General features: G+C 46.7%; 2 protein-coding genes across 2 annotated transcripts; both read left to right on the forward strand.

Annotated features, from left to right (window-relative positions):
• Window positions 1–614: 614 nt before the first annotated feature.
• LOC142194343 (carbonyl reductase [NADPH] 1-like) lies at window positions 615–4,770 on the forward strand. Its single transcript, XM_075263415.1, has 3 exons — window positions 615–930; window positions 3,909–4,016; window positions 4,334–4,770. The coding sequence occupies exons 1-3, from the start codon at window positions 645–647 to the stop codon at window positions 4,768–4,770; spliced, it is 831 nt and encodes a 276-aa protein (XP_075119516.1). The 5' UTR covers window positions 615–644.
• Window positions 4,771–8,603: 3,833 nt separating this feature from the next.
• LOC142193596 (carbonyl reductase [NADPH] 1-like) lies at window positions 8,604–17,317 on the forward strand. Its single transcript, XM_075262580.1, has 3 exons — window positions 8,604–8,911; window positions 12,686–12,793; window positions 16,716–17,317. The coding sequence occupies exons 1-3, from the start codon at window positions 8,626–8,628 to the stop codon at window positions 17,150–17,152; spliced, it is 831 nt and encodes a 276-aa protein (XP_075118681.1). The 5' UTR covers window positions 8,604–8,625; the 3' UTR covers window positions 17,153–17,317.
• The last annotated feature ends 730 nt before the right edge of the window (window positions 17,318–18,047 follow it).

The raw sequence follows: 18,047 nt of genomic DNA on the forward strand, positions 1-18,047 counted from the left end.
TTTATGTAGTTTTTATTATGTTTTAACACCTTAAACAAAATCCAAAACTTTGAAAAAAAATGTCACTTCATGGATTTATTATATTCTGGTTATCAATCCGTTTTCACTGACCCCCAGACTGCACACAATCTTCTGAGGACTAGTCATGTAAACTGAACCCCCACTCCCTCCAATACGCTCTATTATAGTAACCTTTCTCCTAACATACTACATTTAACCATTTCTTGCCTGTAACTCACCAACAAGCTTTTGCAGAGCTCTGCAGACAGAAGGAAGGCCCTAAGGGCATCTCAGGAGGATTTCAATCCCCTGACGTTCCCAGCACCAAGTGCTAACATGACAACACAACAAGGAATTGTGCACGCTGAGATGTAGCAGAGCTGACTTTGTTATGCAATGTATATCTTCGGTCGCAGTGGTCTGCAGTCCTATGTAAACCGCAGACAAGCTAACTCTGTTTCCCTCCCTCGCCCCTAGATGTCAATAGATTTTCAGGGTTGTAGCATTCATTGTCAAGTCCTGCCTATACCTTACTCTGCTACAAGACTTGGCATTCTCTTGTCTGGGTGGAGCTCTTCTAATAAATACCAGGAGGCAAATGCGAACAAAACATCCAAGCCTTGCACAAACCAAGTGCTGTCAGCATGGCCGGAGTTCGGGTTGCAGTAGTCACAGGGGGTAATAAGGGCATTGGGCTGGCCGTGGTCAGGGCTCTGTGCAAGCAATTCCAGGGAGACGTGTATCTGACAGCCAGGAACCCCAAACTAGGAGAAGAAGCTGTGCAGGCCCTGAATAAGGAGGGGTTGTGCCCGCTATTCCATCAGCTGGACATTAATGACCCGAACAGTATCCGGACACTGCGAGATTTCTTAAAGGAAAAGTATTGCGGTCTGGATGTGCTCATCAATAATGCAGGAATGGCATTTCCAGGTATGTCCTATTGAGGCTGAAAATTCTACCCTGGGAATCTCCCAAAAACTTATTTGGGAAGGAATTTTTTAAGACTGATGCTTCTTAGGCTTCTCTGCTGGTATCAGTTGTGTTTGGGGTATCTTTGCATGACCTTGGGCAAATTCTTAGAGACGGAATGATTGCATAGAAAATGTGGGAGTGCATAAAGGGGTTGTCTAGTTTAAAAATTTGAGAATTTTGGTGGGGGGAGGTCCTGCATTTAGGACCCTCATCTATTCATTAGAAAGGATGCAATAAATATTTGCATTACATGGACAGGTCATTGGTTTTAAATAGAACAGTGTAATGCTTCATGTGACCTGTGGAGGCACTTCAGGGATTTACCATGGTAGACAACCCCTTTAACACTGCCCCAGAAATCCCCTTTAAAATATGTTATGATGATCACAAGAACGCCTTGTAAAATGGATTGTTGTACTGTGACTATTATAAGGCCGTTCCGGGTAAACTTGGCCATGTACAATAGATTTCAGATGGCCGACGTGACCGCACGGTCAATGAATGGTGGGATTGTTCAGTTTAGGATCCTGCATGCCAAACATTGATATTTATGGCCGATCTTCTTTTGGCAGACTAAGTTTTGTCATTCATTTGCAGTATTTACATATCTGATCATTATCCAAAGTCAACCAATATGGCCGACAAAATTCTAATGCGTATGGCCAGCTTAAGACAGGGCCACACCGGCAATAACAGAAGTGGGTTAGGCATCTTGAACAGGCCCTACTTTAATGGGGTTGTCCAAGATAGAGTTTTTTTGCTAAGAAGGTGAAAGAAAAACAATAAAACCCAGACTCACCTGTCCCTGGTGTTCCAGGGTCTCCCACCGCAGTCGGGTCCTGCTGCTTCGGGGGTCTTGTTCTGGTAGAAGTCCTCGCCACATGTGACCGCTGGAGCCAAGGAAAGGATATGGGGAATCACAGGTGACGTGTGTGAGTGACGTCCTGGGTTCCTTTCCTTAGGCCATCCCGGTGTAACCGCTGTTTTAGTGGTCCATATCTCCATTGTCCCGGACAGCGCCGCACCGCCCATGAGGCAACCTGAAGCGACTATGCCAGGGCCCCGGGGGAGGGCGGCATTTTTGCTGACCTAAGCCAGTCCAGGACAAGTTGTCCTGGACTGGCTTAGCGTCACCGTCTCGGCAGCCCGGCACGGGAAGCGACCGGTGAATTGGGGTGGCCCTGTGGACGCAGCACTGCTCCAGCGGCCGCCGCTCACGCTTAGCAGAGAGCAGATCCTTTCTCTGCCTGCTAATGATGCTCGCTCCATCCCGCCCCCTCTGCTCCGCCCTGCCCACTCCTCCGGGGTGGGGGTGGGGCGCTTTCTGATGTCCGCCTCAGGCGGCACAAACCCTAGGTTCACCCCTGGTCCCGGACCCCTGACAAACCCGAACAAGTTGACACCAATGTGAACCTAATGTCACTATTCCTGGAAATAGCAGCAGGTTATTACCTTGTAAATGGGACATGTCTCTACACGGTCCAGCCTGTGCTGACTGCGTAAGACAAGTGGTATAGTTCATCAATGTATTCATAGATTTCCAGGAGGAATAACAGAGGAAAAGACACAATACATAATTTTTTGGAATCGATGCTTTAGCATTTTGACTTCATGGGGATTACCAGTATATACAATATATATTATTTTATCTTTGTACTAGATGAAGGGGTCAAGGACCAGATTATTTTGTACTATGTTCAGTTCTCTGCATTGTCCGGATGATTTATTGTTCTCATATTTTCATTTTTGGAACTGGCCCAATAAAAACGTTCTTTGACCTTTGTGAATAACAATCTGCAAGGTTACAAGTACAAAGGAATATCAAAATTCACATGTAATTGGCAATCTCTCTATACCACGCAGTGGGCCACATGTAGAAATAGCCTTCTTAAAGGGATTCTACCATTAAAACTGAATTTTTTTTCTCGCTAACACATAGGAATTGCCTTAAAAAGGCTATTCGTCTCCTACCTTTAGATGTCTTCTCCACGCAGCCGTCCCGTAGAAATCTTGGTTTTCGCCGGAATGCAAATGAGTTCTCTCGCAGCACTGAGGGCGGGCCCCAGAGCTCAAACAGTATTGTAAGCGGCCATTTTCCAGTCGACTTTGCCCTAGGCCTAGAAGTTTGAAGCCAACCCCCGGAAGAAGACGCGGTGAAGAGCCTGTTCCTGACGAAGATGGAGGCGGCGCTGGAGAGTTCTCTCGCAGCATTGGGGACACCCCCTGTGCTGTTTCAGTGCTGAGGACCGCCCCCAGTGCTGTGAAAGAACTCATTTGCATACCAGCGAAAACCAGGATTTCTACGGAACGGCGGTGTGGAGAAAACATCTAAAGGTAGGAGAAGAATAGCCTTTCTTAAGGCTACTCCTACGTGTTAGCGAGAAAATATTCGATTTTAATGGTAGAATCCCTTTAAGCTAGGTTCATATCTGCGTAAGAGACTTTGCAGCATAATCTACCAAACTTATAAAAACAGTGGAAACCCGGCGGACCCCATTATAGTTTATAGAGTCCGCAGATTTTAGTGGATGGGCTCTGTGATTTTCTGGTTCCCCAATGGACCCAAACAATGGAAAGCCCAACTCAAGTATGAACCTAACCTTAGGCCATGTGTGTTCAGTTTTGTGCTGCCCAAGTAAACCAGTCCTTTAACAGGTGTGTGTGTCCCAGAGCGGCCCACCGTATAGCACATTTTATGGACGCTTCTATACATGTAGTGAATTGGTAGTCACCCACCAGGTCGTCACATGGTTGTTAAATAAGCAGAAGTGCGAAACCTGCTTATTATGCTAAGGTTACATTCACAGGTTCCTTTTATGATGTATTTTAGACACTAGAGTATTTCACTATAGTGATGTATATTAAATTTTACTGTCAATCTGTTGCTATTATGGCGTAAAAAGGGTGTAAATCTCATGTCACTTCCATTCTATCAGTTGCTGACAAAACCCCATTTGGTACCCAAGCTGAAGTTACTCTGAAGACCAACTTCTTTGGCACACTGTATGTGTCCAATGAGCTGCTGCCGATTATCAAACCAAATGGTAAGTACATGGTGATGAATAAGGACCATAAAACTGCCCCCAACACCAGGGACTAAAATTTCAAGAGAAATCTCCCCAATTTTACCAGGTAACCTTGGTCAGATATTAGTCCAGATAAGAGATTAGGGCAGCAGTAGCCACCATATACATCTAGTACAGAGAGAATCAATAGCATCAAGCAAGAGGAACCATCCAATCCAATAGGCCATGAGTAAGAGTTTGGTAGACCTCATGGACATCTTATTATCAGCCTAGCAATAGGTCCCATTCGCTTTGGCGCTGCCTATCACCTATCACCATGTATTTTGCTCTTACAGGAAGAGTTGTCAATGTGTCCAGCATGGCCAGTCCCTCCGCTCTCGCCAAGTGCAGCCCTGAACTTCAGGAAAAATTCCGCAGTGACACGATCACCGAGGACGAGCTGGCAAAGCTGATGGAGAAGTTTGTAGAAGATGCCAAGAAGGGAGTCCATCAAGGAAAGGGCTGGCCAGACACTGCCTATGGGGTCTCCAAAATCGGGGTAACAGTGTTGTCCAGAATCCAAGCACGTCAACTAAAGAAGACCAGGAAAGGAGAGGGCATTATACTCAATGCCTGCTGCCCAGGGTGGGTGAGGACTGATCTGGCAGGCCCAAATGCCACCAAGTCCCCAGATGAAGGTGCCGTGACCCCTGTATATCTGGCTCTTCTCCCAATTGGAGTGGATGCACCCTATGGGGAGTTGGTCAGTGATAAGGAAGTTGTCCCCTGGTAGATGGATACAAATGAGCTTTATTAGCATTACCAAAGAATAAAACATTTGGTGTTGCCAAAGCAGAAAAGAGGATTGGAGGTTGGGGTTACGGGGTCTGTGGGTTGGGGTTTGAGTGTCCTTAGGGTCTCGTCGTTCTTGTTTGGGGCGTGTGGGTATGGGGTAAACAGGTGATGAGGGGGGCACTTAGTGGTGTTCGGGTGGTGGGTTTAATAGTCTCTGGGGAGTGGGGAGTTTGATAGTCCGTGTGTCTCATCTTCCTCTTGTTTGGTGACAGCTGGACACGTATTGGGCAGCGATCTCCACAGTGGCCTCTTCTTCTCCCAGTAGGATGTAGAGTTTCCTCTTCTCGTCTGCAGATATGAAGTCTGGGATGTGGGCAGAGAGTCTTTGGTAGTAGACGGCCCTCACAGCTGAGTATTTGGTGCAGTGTAGCAGGAAGTGGGTCTCGTCTTCTAGGGCCCCCTGGGTCACAGTGCTGGCACAGTCTGTTCTCCCGTGGCTTGTACGTTTGCCTGTGCCGCCCCGTTTCAATCTCTGGGTTGTGGGCGCTCAGTCTGTACCGGCTCAGGGTCTGTCTGTGCTTGGGGTGGCGTATTCTCTCCAGGTAGGTGGCCATCTCTATGGATCTATGTCCATGCATTTACAATATTGGTTGTATGATGTTTTTTTTCTTTAAGGTATACATTTTTTCTGTAAAAATAAACCAAGTTTACCTAAAATGTGTGATGTGCTTTCCTGATCTTGTATGGTCATGTAGAGTTGTGATGCCGAGAAGACTGTGAGACCCCTCAGTGCAATAATACCCTAAAGAAACCAAAAAGTCCACATGGCACTGTTGTCACAATGGGCAGTACCACTTCTCTATTTCTTTTAGTCTTGTTCACTCTCTGGCTAAGGGTGATAGTGGACCAAACCACTGTCATAGCGAAAACCCTCAAGAATAACCACATGTTGATGTTTATATAAAATTTTGCATCACTATAGTCATGGCCACCAATTTTTTGGGTAGCCAGTTGGTAGCTGTTTGGAGTTGTTTGTTAAGAGACTGCCTACAAGTATAGAGACTGTGTCAAGAAGTGTAACTGCCAAGCATAGAAACTCTGCAAAGAAGAGTAACCATCAGGTTGAGTGTCTTTGCCAATACGTGTTGTACTGTAACCATCATGCCTGTTGCCTCTCTGTTGGATTGTATGTAACCATCAATCTTGTTGCATTAATACTGAGTAAAGATGAGAATTCAAACCCGAGAACTCACCATTAAAGGGTCACTAAACCAAGTAAGTTCTGAACCCACTGCGTTGTATTTGGTTCTCTGTCATGCCATTTTGACCACTTCTCCATTCAGAACAGGGGACTAGACTCCCCCATTCTCCTTATCAGTGGAGGCCTGAGCAATCTGAGCCCCACTGAGTTCCAAGTTATCCACTATTCTATGGGAGCCCCCCTAAGAAGCCCAAACTTCAAGTAAGATTCATCTCTCTAGTCATCTCTCCAATCTTTGGGACCCCCACCATTCTGAGAGTCATTGCACTGCATCCCCTTTTAGGCTTTCCATACACAGCAGCTCCTCGGTTTAAGAAACTGCCGTATGGTACCTACTAGAGATGAGCAAGTACTGTTCGGATCAGCCGATCCGAACAGCACGCTCCATAGAAATGAATGGATGCACCTGGCACTTCCGCTTTGACGCCGGCCGGCCGCTTAATCCCCCGCATGCCGGCTATGTCCATTCATTTCAATGCGTGCGTGCTGTTTGGATCAGCTGATCCGAACAGTACTCGCTCATCTCTAGTACCTACCCTAAAGATAGGTCATCAATATCAGATAAGTGAGGTCTCACATCCGGCACTCCCACCAATCACTTGTTCTCAGCAACGTATATAATGGAATGGAATGAGAATCAATCAGGCATCAGAGGATGGAACAGGAAGCAGACAGCGCAGTTCTCTGGCCACACTAGGGTATTGCAGATCAGCTTCCATTCATGTGAATGAGTTCTAAGCTACAATGACCAAGTTCAGCAACAACACAGAGATCAGAGCTGTCTGCTTCCTGCTCCCTTCTCTGTGTATATGCTGATGAGAACAGGTGATTGGTGGGGGTGCCAGGTGTCAGACCTCACTGACCTGATATTGATAACGTATCCTTTGGATAGGTCATCAATAATTTTAGACCTCAAGGATTCTCCAGGTTGCTACTCCTGGGGATAGAAGGCACCATGTTGCAGTGCCAAAACAGCAAACAGTAGTCGTAGTCAGATAGTACATGGGCCAAGGCAGGCAGAGTTTGGTTGTGAGCGGAAGACAGGCAGCAGTCAGGACTATAACCATAGTAAAGGGCACAATGGAAAAGGAACAAAGATCCCTGTACAGATACAGCGACTAAATAGTCCTTATTGCTAAGGGAGAGGGATATGAGGGAATGGTCCTTAAGAGGTCTGCGGCATCAGCTGGAGTCGGAGTGATTCGAGCAGTCCTATGTAAACCACAGAGACCTCATTATATGGATGGGGTGTGCAGGTTTGTTATTAAAGCCGCAAGCATGGACTTGAATGGCATTCACTGACTCTCTAGGCTAGTGTATGTCTTGGCTTTAATGCACGTTACTTGGCTTTATCTTATATGGGTGGAGCTCATGTAATACATGACGGGAGCTTTGCCAAGTTCTAACATAATAGCCAGGTCTTGTATATACTGCACATAGTAAGTGTCGTCAGCATGACTAGAGTGTTGGTTTCAGTAGTCACAGGGGCAATAAAGGCCTCAGGCTGACTGTGGTCAGGGCCCTGTGCAACCTACAGGGAGACATGTATCTGAGAAGAAGTTGGAGAAGACGCCGTTTGCCCTTAGGGCGGGCAGGCAGTTACTTCCTCTGCATGTGCACATAATCCTTCTCCAGCCTACTTCTGTCAGTCTGTAGGTATAAAAGTCTGCTTCCCTGGACACACCCTGCCTGAACAATTAGGTTCATAGCTTGCTAGAATCCAGCTAAAATGTTTCTGACCTTACCTTGTTCCTTGATTCTTTGCCTACCTGCTGCTACTATCTTCTGACTACATGCTTCTGACTCTGGCCTGTTCCTGACCACTGAACCTGTGCCACCAACCCTGACCTCTAGCCTGTTTGCTCTCACATACGGACTCTGACAGCTCTGAATTCAGATATTTTAGTAAAACTAGTGATAAATATTTAAAGAGGACCTTTCATCACCTCCACCAATTCTAGTTCTTAGCATTTGTAAATAAACTCTGCTCCACGGATTCCAGCACAGTTGGAATTTTCTCTCCAACCCCCACAGTTCCTGAGCAATAAGCGCGGGTAGTTTTGATGCCTGATGTGCCATTTAAGCTCTGTAACGCCAGAAGGGCGGTGTCAGACAGGGGAAGTGGCTCAGAGCTCCAATCAGAGGCAGCCAGTGTCAGAGCTCAGAGTCACACCCCTTGTCGGCTCCTACCTGACACCGCCCTTCTGGCAGTACAGAGCATCAAGAACCAAAACTAACAGCATCGATTGCTCGGGAATGGTGGGGGCTAGAGAAATAATTCCAATTGTTCCAGAAACAGTGGAGCAGGAGCTATTAAAAGATGCAAGGGCTGTAGGTGGTGAAAGGTCCTCTTTAATAAGCTTCACAGTGGCATTTATATGAAGTAGAAGCTTGATGCATTTCCACCTCTCACCACCAGATGTCAATACATTCTAAGGGTCATAACATGGAGTAAATCATGAGTCCAGTTTGATTCCCAGCTGTCTGTAACTTTATCTTGTACAGGTGGAGCTTGCGTAATAAATATAAGAGCTGCCAAACAAATTAGAACCAATAGCCGGGTCTTGCACGGACGTGGCAACTGCTGTCAGCATGGCCGGCGTGCGGGTTGCAGTAGTCACAGGGGGTAATAAGGGTGTTGGGCTGGCCGTGGTCAGGGCTCTGTGTAAGCAATTCCAGGGTAACGTGTATCTTACAGCCAGGAACCCCAAACTTGGAGAAGACGCTGTGAAGTCCCTGAACAAGGAGGGGTTGTCCCCGCTATTCCATCAGCTAGATGTTACGGATTTGACCAGTATTCAGACTCTGCGGAATTTCTTGAAGGAAGAGTATGGTGGACTGGATGTTTTTGTTAATAACGCTGGAGTTTGCTTTAAAGGTAAGTCCAATTTTGTGTCAGAAATGAAGTTTATTGCTCTTCTACAGGTAGAAATCCTTTTGTCACCCCATACCCGACCTATCATCAGTGAGGACCAAGCGGATATTTGGGAATCAACCCAAAATACAAGAGACAAAACCCTAAAGGAAAGTGATCGGCTCCACACTGCATTTTGGCCTCTGTTGTTTAATAAGGGGTCTATTATATTTTGGTTTTGTCACCTTTTCATGGCTGCGGATTGCGTTGTGAGTGGATTTCCATGAACATAACCATATGCAATCCGTAGACAATTAAAAGTTAAACATTTTTGCAATGCAAATATAAATAATTAAAACTTTTGTGCAGTTTTCAAGATTTTATTCTAACCATCTTAATGGTGACATCTGTTGTCTTAATCAGTTGCGAATGAGTACGACCATGAATACAGGAACTTTCTATGGTCTGAACCCAGCCATGATGTCCTTATTGTGGTCAGGTTATCTTCTCATACATGTAGTGTCCTCCTGATAGCCAGCCATGATGTCCTTATTGTGGTTGGGTTATCTTCTCAAACATGTAGGGTCCTCCTGATAACCAGCCATGATGTTCTTATTGTGGTTGGGTTATCTTCTCAAACATGTAGGGTCCTCCTGATAACCAGCCATGATGTTCTTATTGTGGTCAGATCATCTTCTCATACATGTAGGGTCCTCCTGATAACCAGCCATGATGTTCTTATTGTGGTCGGATTATCTTCTCATACATGTCGGGTCCTCCTGATAACCAGCCATGATGTCCTTATTGTGGTCGGGTTATCTTCTCATACATGTTGTTTCCCCCTGATAACCAGCCATGATGTCCTTATTGTGGTCAAGTTATCTTCTCATACATGTTGTTTCCCCCTGATAACCTGACCACAATAAGGACATCATGGCTGGTTATCAGGAGGACACTACATGTATGAGAAGATAACCCGACCACAATAAGGACATCATGACTGGTTATCAAGAGGACACTACATGTATGAGAAGATAACCCGACCACGATAAGGCCATCATGGCTGGTTATCAGGAGGACGCTACATGTATGAGAAGATAACCCGACCACGATAAGGCCATCATGGCTGGTTATCAGGAGGACGCTACATGTATGAGAAGATAACCCGACCACGATAAGGCCATCATGGCTGGTTATCAGGAGGACGCTACATGTATGAGAAGATAACCCGACCACGATAAGGCCATCATGGCTGGTTATCAGGAGGACGCTACATGTATGAGAAGATAACCCGACCACGATAAGGCCATCATGGCTGGTTATCAGGAGGACGCTACATGTATGAGAAGATAACCCGACCACGATAAGGCCATCATGGCTGGTTATCAGGAGGACGCTACATGTATGAGAAGATAACCCGACCACGATAAGGCCATCATGGCTGGTTATCAGGAGGACGCTACATGTATGAGAAGATAACCCGACCACGATAAGGCCATCATGGCTGGTTATCAGGAGGACGCTACATGTATGAGAAGATAACCCGACCACGATAAGGCCATCATGGCTGGTTATCAGGAGGACGCTACATGTATGAGAAGATAACCCGACCACGATAAGGCCATCATGGCTGGTTATCAGGAGGACGCTACATGTATGAGAAGATAACCCGACCACGATAAGGACATCATGGCTGGTTATCAGGAGGACGCTACATGTATGAGAAGATAACCCGACCACGATAAGGACATCATGGCTGGTTATCAGGAGGACGCTACATGTATGAGAAGATAACCCGACCACGATAAGGACATCATGGCTGGTTATCAGGAGGACGCTACATGTATGAGAAGATAACCCGACCACGATAAGGACATCATGGCTGGTTATCAGGAGGACGCTACATGTATGAGAAGATAACCCGACCACGATAAGGACATCATGGCTGGTTATCAGGAGGACGCTACATGTATGAGAAGATAACCCGACCACGATAAGGACATCATGGCTGGTTATCAGGAGGACGCTACATGTATGAGAAGATAACCCGACCACGATAAGGACATCATGGCTGGTTATCAGGAGGACGCTACATGTATGAGAAGATAACCCGACCACGATAAGGACATCATGGCTGGTTATCAGGAGGACGCTACATGTATGAGAAGATAACCCGACCACGATAAGGACATCATGGCTGGTTATCAGGAGGACGCTACATGTATGAGAAGATAACCCGACCACGATAAGGACATCATGGCTGGTTATCAGGAGGACGCTACATGTATGAGAAGATAACCCGACCACGATAAGGACATCATGGCTGGTTATCAGGAGGACGCTACATGTATGAGAAGATAACCCGACCACGATAAGGACATCATGGCTGGTTATCAGGAGGACGCTACATGTATGAGAAGATAACCCGACCACGATAAGGACATCATGGCTGGTTATCAGGAGGACGCTACATGTATGAGAAGATAACCCGACCACGATAAGGACATCATGGCTGGTTATCAGGAGGACACTACATGTATGAGAAGATAACCCGACCACAATAAGGACATCATGGCTGGGTTTCTGACAAGTCCCAGACCATAGAAAGTTCCGGCATTCATGGTCATATCCATTGGTAACTAAGAAAGACAACAGATGTCACCATTAAGATGGTTTACGGCAAATCTATAAAACTCTATAAAATGTTTAATTATTAGTATTTTCAAAAATCTTTACTTTTCATCGTCTACAGTTTTATAAATTGTGATGTTCTTGGTAAAACCATTTCACTTGCTGAATGCTATACGAGTTTCTTCCTGACACAGTCAATGGGGTAATAGTTGTAAGCTTGGCAGAATCCTGTGTTTACTGCTGTCACTAATACTTAGGGCAAACTCTCTCAAACTACGTTACCAGGTTTGCGTAAACAAATATAAAGTGAAGATGTCGCACCCACACGCAGTAATGTAGTGTGTAGTTGTGTAAGGCCGTCTTTATGCAACGCAGCTTTGCTCATGTCACACTTAGTCGAGGGTCGTAACTCCAAGAACTCCTTCCATGGCACAATTCCTAGGCACAACCACACACATTGTACCTGCATAGGAAACACAACACACATCACTTTACAATACAAACAGTTGCACAACATGCCAAGGAAGCGGTCACAAACCAACATTGACATGGAATAAGCCCACTTGCTTAAGGGACTACAACCTAATTTGGGCTTGGACGCTAAATATGGCCATTTATAGATCCTCCATCCCATTGATGTCAAAACTCCCCATGCGCCGCCACTACATCTGATGTCAGTCCCTCCAGCCATACCATTGCCACCATTAAAGGCAAGCCTGGATTGGCGCTGTGGATGTCTTACCCTACTGTCTCCCGGATCTTAAGGTCTTCCCCTACAGCTCCCGGGATAGAAAACACAGAGCGCAGCCTAATGCAATGAAATAAAAGAGTTCACCCTATAAATAACATTACCAATACATCATGTTCTTGTGACGCCCTACATCTAGTGGCCCCATGTAGTAAATGACCGGTAGGCAATGTCGGACTGGCCCACCAGAGTACCAGAGGATCCTCCAATGCGCCAAGGTCTAACACAACAGTCCAGTTGGAAGAGCCCAAATGATACTATAGTCTATTGTCTATTACTTAGTGGTTGCGGAGGTGGGTCCCTAGATTAATTTTACCTGGTTGGCCCAAGAACCCCAGTCTGACACTGTTTATAGCCTTCTGCATGCATTTATATAAGACCAGTGATATTCCTAAACTTTTTTTCTTTATCATCATCAGCCGCGGACACAACCCCATTTGGAACCCAAGCTGAAATAACTCTGAAAACAAACTTTTTTGCTGCAAGGGATGTTTGCAATGGCCTATTACCACTTATTAAGCCAAATGGTAAGTTCAGTGTGGTTACATCTTACATTTAGTGATTATTGTAGGGTTTCTGGAAGACACCAGAGTGGCAGAGCAGGACGTAGCAGAGCGGGACGTGGCAGAACAAGATGTGACAGAGCAGGACATGGCAGAGCAGGACATGGGAGAGCAGGACATGGCAGAGCAGGACATGGTAGAGCAGGACATGGTAGAGCAGGACATGGTAGAGCAGGATGTGATAGAGTAGGACATGGGAGAGCAGAACGTAGTAAAGCAGAACATGGCAGAGCAGGACATTGGAAAGCAAGACATGGCAGAGTAGGGCATGGGAAAGCAGGACGTAGCAGAGCGGGACGTGGCAGAACAGGATGTGGCAGAGCAGGACATGGCAGAGCGGGACATTGCAGAGCAGGACGTAGAAGAGCGGGACGTGGCAGAACAAGACGTGGCAGAGCCGGATGTGAGAGAGCAGGACATGGTAGAACAGGATGTAGCAGAGCAGGACATGGGAGAGCAGGACATGGCACAGCAGAACGTGGGAGAGCAGAACATGACATAACAGGACATAGAAAAGCAGGACGTGGTAGAGCAGGAAATGGGAAAGTAGGACATAGCAGAGCAGGACGTGGCAGAAAAGGATGTGGCAGAGCAGGACGTGGGAGAGTGGGACATGGCAGAGCAGGATGTAGCAGATACCAAAGTGGCAGAGCTGAATGTGGCAGATACGAGAGTGGCAGAGCAGGATGTGGCAATTACCAGAGTGACAAAGCAGGACATAGCAGAGCAGGACGTGAGAAAGCAGGATGTGGCAGAACAGGACATGGCAGAGCAGGACGTGGCAATGACCTATTACCACGTATTAAGCCAAATGGTAAGTTCAGGGTGGTCATGGGTTACATCTTCCATTTAGTGATTATTGTAGGGTTTCTGGCAGACAGCAGAGTGGCAGAGAAGGACGTGGGAAAGCAGGATGTAGCAGAGCGGGACATGGGAAAGGAAGACATGGCAGAGCAGGACATAGAAGAGCAGGATGTGGTAGAGCTGGACATGGCAGAACAGGATGTAGCAGAGCGGGTCGTGGCAGTACAGGATGTGGCAGAGCAGGACATGGTAGAGCAGGCGTGGGAGAGCAGGACATGACAGAGCAGGATGTGGCAGATACCAAAGTAGCAGAGTTGAATGTGGCAGCAGGGGCGGATCCAGGGCCGGGCGAGCCGGGCAACAGCCCGGACCTAACAAAATGGTCCCGGTCGGCATGTTCCGATTTCAACTCTGAGCTCCGGCATTTGTAGCCGCGATGTGATGACATCACATCGCGCCTACAATATGTGTATGAGGGAGAGAGCTGCGGGGGAGCGAGGGAAGGTGAGTGTGTTTTTTTTGTGTGTGTTAAACATTTAGGTGGAAAATAATGTAGGGGGGCCCATGAAACTGGGGGCAGATGAGGGAGGGGGGGAGAACGGCATGACACTAGAGCAGATGAAGGGGGAGAGAACAGTATGACGCTGGGGCAGATGAACAGAGGGAGAACAGCATGACACTGGGGCAGATGGAGGGGGGTAGAACAGCATGACACTGGGGCAGATGGAGGGAGAGAGAACGGCATGACACTGGGGCAGATGAAGAGGAGAACAGCATGACACTGGGGCAGATGGAGGGGGGGAGAACAGCATGACACTGGGGCAGATGAAGGGGGAGAGAACAGCATGACACTGGGGCAAATGAAGGGGGGGAGAACGGCATGACACTGGGGCAAATGAAGGGAGAGAGAACGGCATGACACTGGGGCAGATGAAGGGGAGAACGGCATGACACTGGGGCAGATGGAGGGGGGAGAATAGCATGACATTGGGGCAGATGAAGGGGGGGAGAACGGCATGACATTGGGGCAGATGGAGGGGGGAGAATAGCATGACATTGGGGCAGATGAAAGGGGGGAGAACGGCATGACACTGGGGCAAATGAAGGGGAGAGAATGGCATGACACTGGGGCAAATGAAGGGGGGAGAATGGCATGACACTGAGGCAGATGAAGGGGGGGAGAATGGCATGACATTGGGGCAGATGAAGGGGGGGAGAACGGCATGACACTGGGGCAGATGAAGGGGGGAGAACGGCATGACACTGGGGCAGAGACGGGGGGGACATAAAACTGTGGGCAGATAAAGGGGGAGAATGGCATGAAACTGGGGACAGAGATAGAGGGGGGACATGAAACTAAGGGTAGATGAAGGGTGTATATGAAAATGGGGGAGAGATGGAGGGGGGACATATAATTTACGGGTGACTGTAGGAGGATTATACTGTGTGGAATCACATGAAAAATGAATGAGAATGGGCGGGGTCAACATAAAAGTGGGTGGGGCTTAATTTGCCACGGCGCACACGTTTTATTCCCTCTTTCTAGTCTTCAACAGTTGGGAAGTACAGGTTAGAAGTGTGAGACCCCCTAGTAAGTAGGGCCCCGCCAAAGTCAATTGCCCAGGGCCCCGCAAACCCTGGATCCGCCACTGCAGATCCAGAGACAATACATAATCCTCAGGCAAAGGTTGCTGAGCAGGCACGGTTTAAGTAGCTGAGCGTAATAGCAGGCAAAGTTGAGAACACGAGGAGTTAATGGTTGTTACCAGATGTGGTTGTGTAATGTACCTGAATATAGCTGAGACACAGAGCAGGTGATGTAGCAGAGCTGACTTTGTAATGAAGACTTAAACCACCAGAGTTTCTGCCATCAAGGAGGAGTTGGGCAAGATCACAGTTCAGGACATTTATTCAAACTCTCCGGTCCGTACTGTGTATTTGGTGAGTTTGTGGGGGAGGGGGACCAGAATAATAACTGGGGCACCTGCATTTACACTTATGTGAAATTAAAGACAACATCTTAAGAACCAGAGAATTTGTTATACCGAAGACCGGTTTACATGATAGAGAATCCGTATTTGGACATTCAGGTGTCAGATGATCAGTGCGGGGTCCGGTTGTTGGGACAGCACCAGTCAATTATATCGTGCGTTAGGGTTTATAGGGGACCTGTCACTGCTTCCACCAACACCAACTCTTTGTATATTTCAATAGTTGCTGCTTCGCTGGTTCTGGCACAGTTGGAATTTTTTCTCTAGCTCCCACCATTCCATAACAATCATTGCTGTAAGTTTCAGCACTAGATATACCTATAAGGCTCTCTACTGTCAGATGGGTGGTCCCAGACTATCTATTCCAGCCCAGGACCGCCCACCTGACCATAGAGAGCCTAACAAGATGGTGCTGAAAATAACAGCATTAATTTCTTTAGAATGGTGGGGGCTAGAGAAAAAATTCCAACTGCGCTGGAATCAGTGGAACGGTGCCTATTAAAGGAGGCAAAGAGATGGAATTTGTGGAGGTAGCAAAATTTCACCTTTAAGATGTGGGCAGATAGTGTTGAATGAAAGGATCAGGTTGTCAGGAATAACATAGAAGAGTATTAAACTAAAGGGATCAGATTAGCGAAAGTGATAGCCATATCTAAATAGTGGGATTTAAGGTTGGATAACAGGGTAGTGCATTCCAGAGAACTGGTGCAGCTCAAGAAAAGTCTTTGAGATGGGAAAGAGAGGTTTAGCTCGTTTCTGGGCATCTTTTGGCCTCCTGGGTTAGCATTGGAGTCCTGTGGTTGAGCCTCAGCAATGACATGGGGAATGTCAACGTTATGACAATGACATCATGACTACTGAGGCCCAATCACGGGCAGTATATGTCACCCAGGAGACTGGACGGTACCCAGGAAGATGTCTGAAGATACCAGGGAACTATCACTGGACCCTGCGAGGAGTCCTGGAGATGTGAGGAAAGGTGACTATGGCTGTTTATTTGCCATAGTCATTATAGTCATTCATTTATAGTCATTATATATGGTCAGGGATGGTGGGAACATATTATTATATCTCTATTTCTTTCCCCTTAGGAAGAGTTGTTAACATGTCCAGTATTTTCAGCCACACGACCCTTCCAAAATGCAGCCCTGAGCTTCAGGAGAGATTCCGCAGCGACACGATCACCGAAGATGAGCTGGTAAAGCTGATGAAGACATTTGTCCAAGATGCCAAGAAGGGAGTCCACCAAGAAAATGGATGGCCTAACTTTGCTTACGGCGTTTCCAAAATCGGGCTAACGGTGTTGTCCAGAATTCAAGCGCGTCAACTAAAGGAGACCAGGAAAGGAGAAGGCATTATACTGAATGCCTGCTGCCCAGGGTGGGTGAGGACTGACATGGGAGGTCCTAATGCCACCAAGACTCCAGATGAAGGTGCCGTGACCCCGGTATATTTGGCTCTTCTCCCACCTGGAGTGGATTCACCCTATGGGGAGTTGGTCAGTGATAAGGAAGTTCTGACTTGGTAATGGCAGAAAAAAATTATTGGCATTAAAATCTGTCACTTTGTGACCAATAAAAATTGGAGCTTTTAGAAAAATAATCGGTTTGGCCTCCCAGACAGCGGAAATATTTTCTATTGTAGTTACAGAATGTCTCTGATAAATATTAGGTGTTTTCTTTTTTTCTTTTTGCAAAAGAATAAAAATTGTTTTCCAGTAAACTGCAAACTTTGCATTATATATGGAGTGTGAGAACAGGACCTGCGCAAGCAAAGGGGGCCAGAGGGCAAAAAGTATTATAAAGGGTCCATTATAGAAGGGGACCAGGTTACAGATTGGGAATCTGAAGCACTGGCCATAGTGGAATGGGACTAATTTTCATGCTGTGTTACAAGCCCCCATAGCTATGCCACTACCCAGAATCTTCAGGTTACACCTCTATGTACACAAAATACGCCATCTTCTGGATTCTTCCACCTGCATGTTATAATTCAGCAGTGGTGAAGTTGACCCTAACATGAAAACCCCTATGACATCCATCATCTGATCGGCGCGTCACCCTGAGTATTTTGGTGTTTTGTTTATCCAAATACGTTCAGCCATTCCAAAGATATAAGCCCTTTTAGTGTTGATGTAGATTAGGGTCTACTAAGTGGGCGGTAACATTGTCTGACATGTAGACTCCGCCCCAGAGAAACCACAGAGTTACCTCCTACTTGGCTAATAGACCATAATTTGCTGTAACACTAACAGGGCTTATATCTTTGGAACGGCTGAACGGATTTGGATAAACAAAACACCAAAATGCTCAGGGTGACAGCGCCGATCAGATGATGGTTGTCAGATCTGGTGACAGGTCCTCTTTAAGGAGCCATTAGATGCTAGTCTTACCGATAATGCAAGGAATATTCCTTAGAGGGAT

Source organism: Leptodactylus fuscus, chromosome 2 (genome assembly GCF_031893055.1).
Source record: "Leptodactylus fuscus isolate aLepFus1 chromosome 2, aLepFus1.hap2, whole genome shotgun sequence".
Classification (NCBI taxonomy): domain Eukaryota; kingdom Metazoa; phylum Chordata; class Amphibia; order Anura; family Leptodactylidae; genus Leptodactylus; species Leptodactylus fuscus.

Coding starts and splice junctions, on each gene's coding strand:
- LOC142194343 (XM_075263415.1), top strand. CDS start 645: ATGGCCGGAGTTCGGGTTGCAGTAGTCACAGGGGGTAATAAGGGCATT. Junction 931..3,908: donor TGCAGGAATGGCATTTCCAG/GTATGTCCTATT, acceptor CCATTCTATCAG/TTGCTGACAAAACCCCATTT. Junction 4,017..4,333: donor GCCGATTATCAAACCAAATG/GTAAGTACATGG, acceptor TTGCTCTTACAG/GAAGAGTTGTCAATGTGTCC.
- LOC142193596 (XM_075262580.1), top strand. CDS start 8,626: ATGGCCGGCGTGCGGGTTGCAGTAGTCACAGGGGGTAATAAGGGTGTT. Junction 8,912..12,685: donor CGCTGGAGTTTGCTTTAAAG/GTAAGTCCAATT, acceptor TATCATCATCAG/CCGCGGACACAACCCCATTT. Junction 12,794..16,715: donor ACCACTTATTAAGCCAAATG/GTAAGTTCAGTG, acceptor CTTTCCCCTTAG/GAAGAGTTGTTAACATGTCC.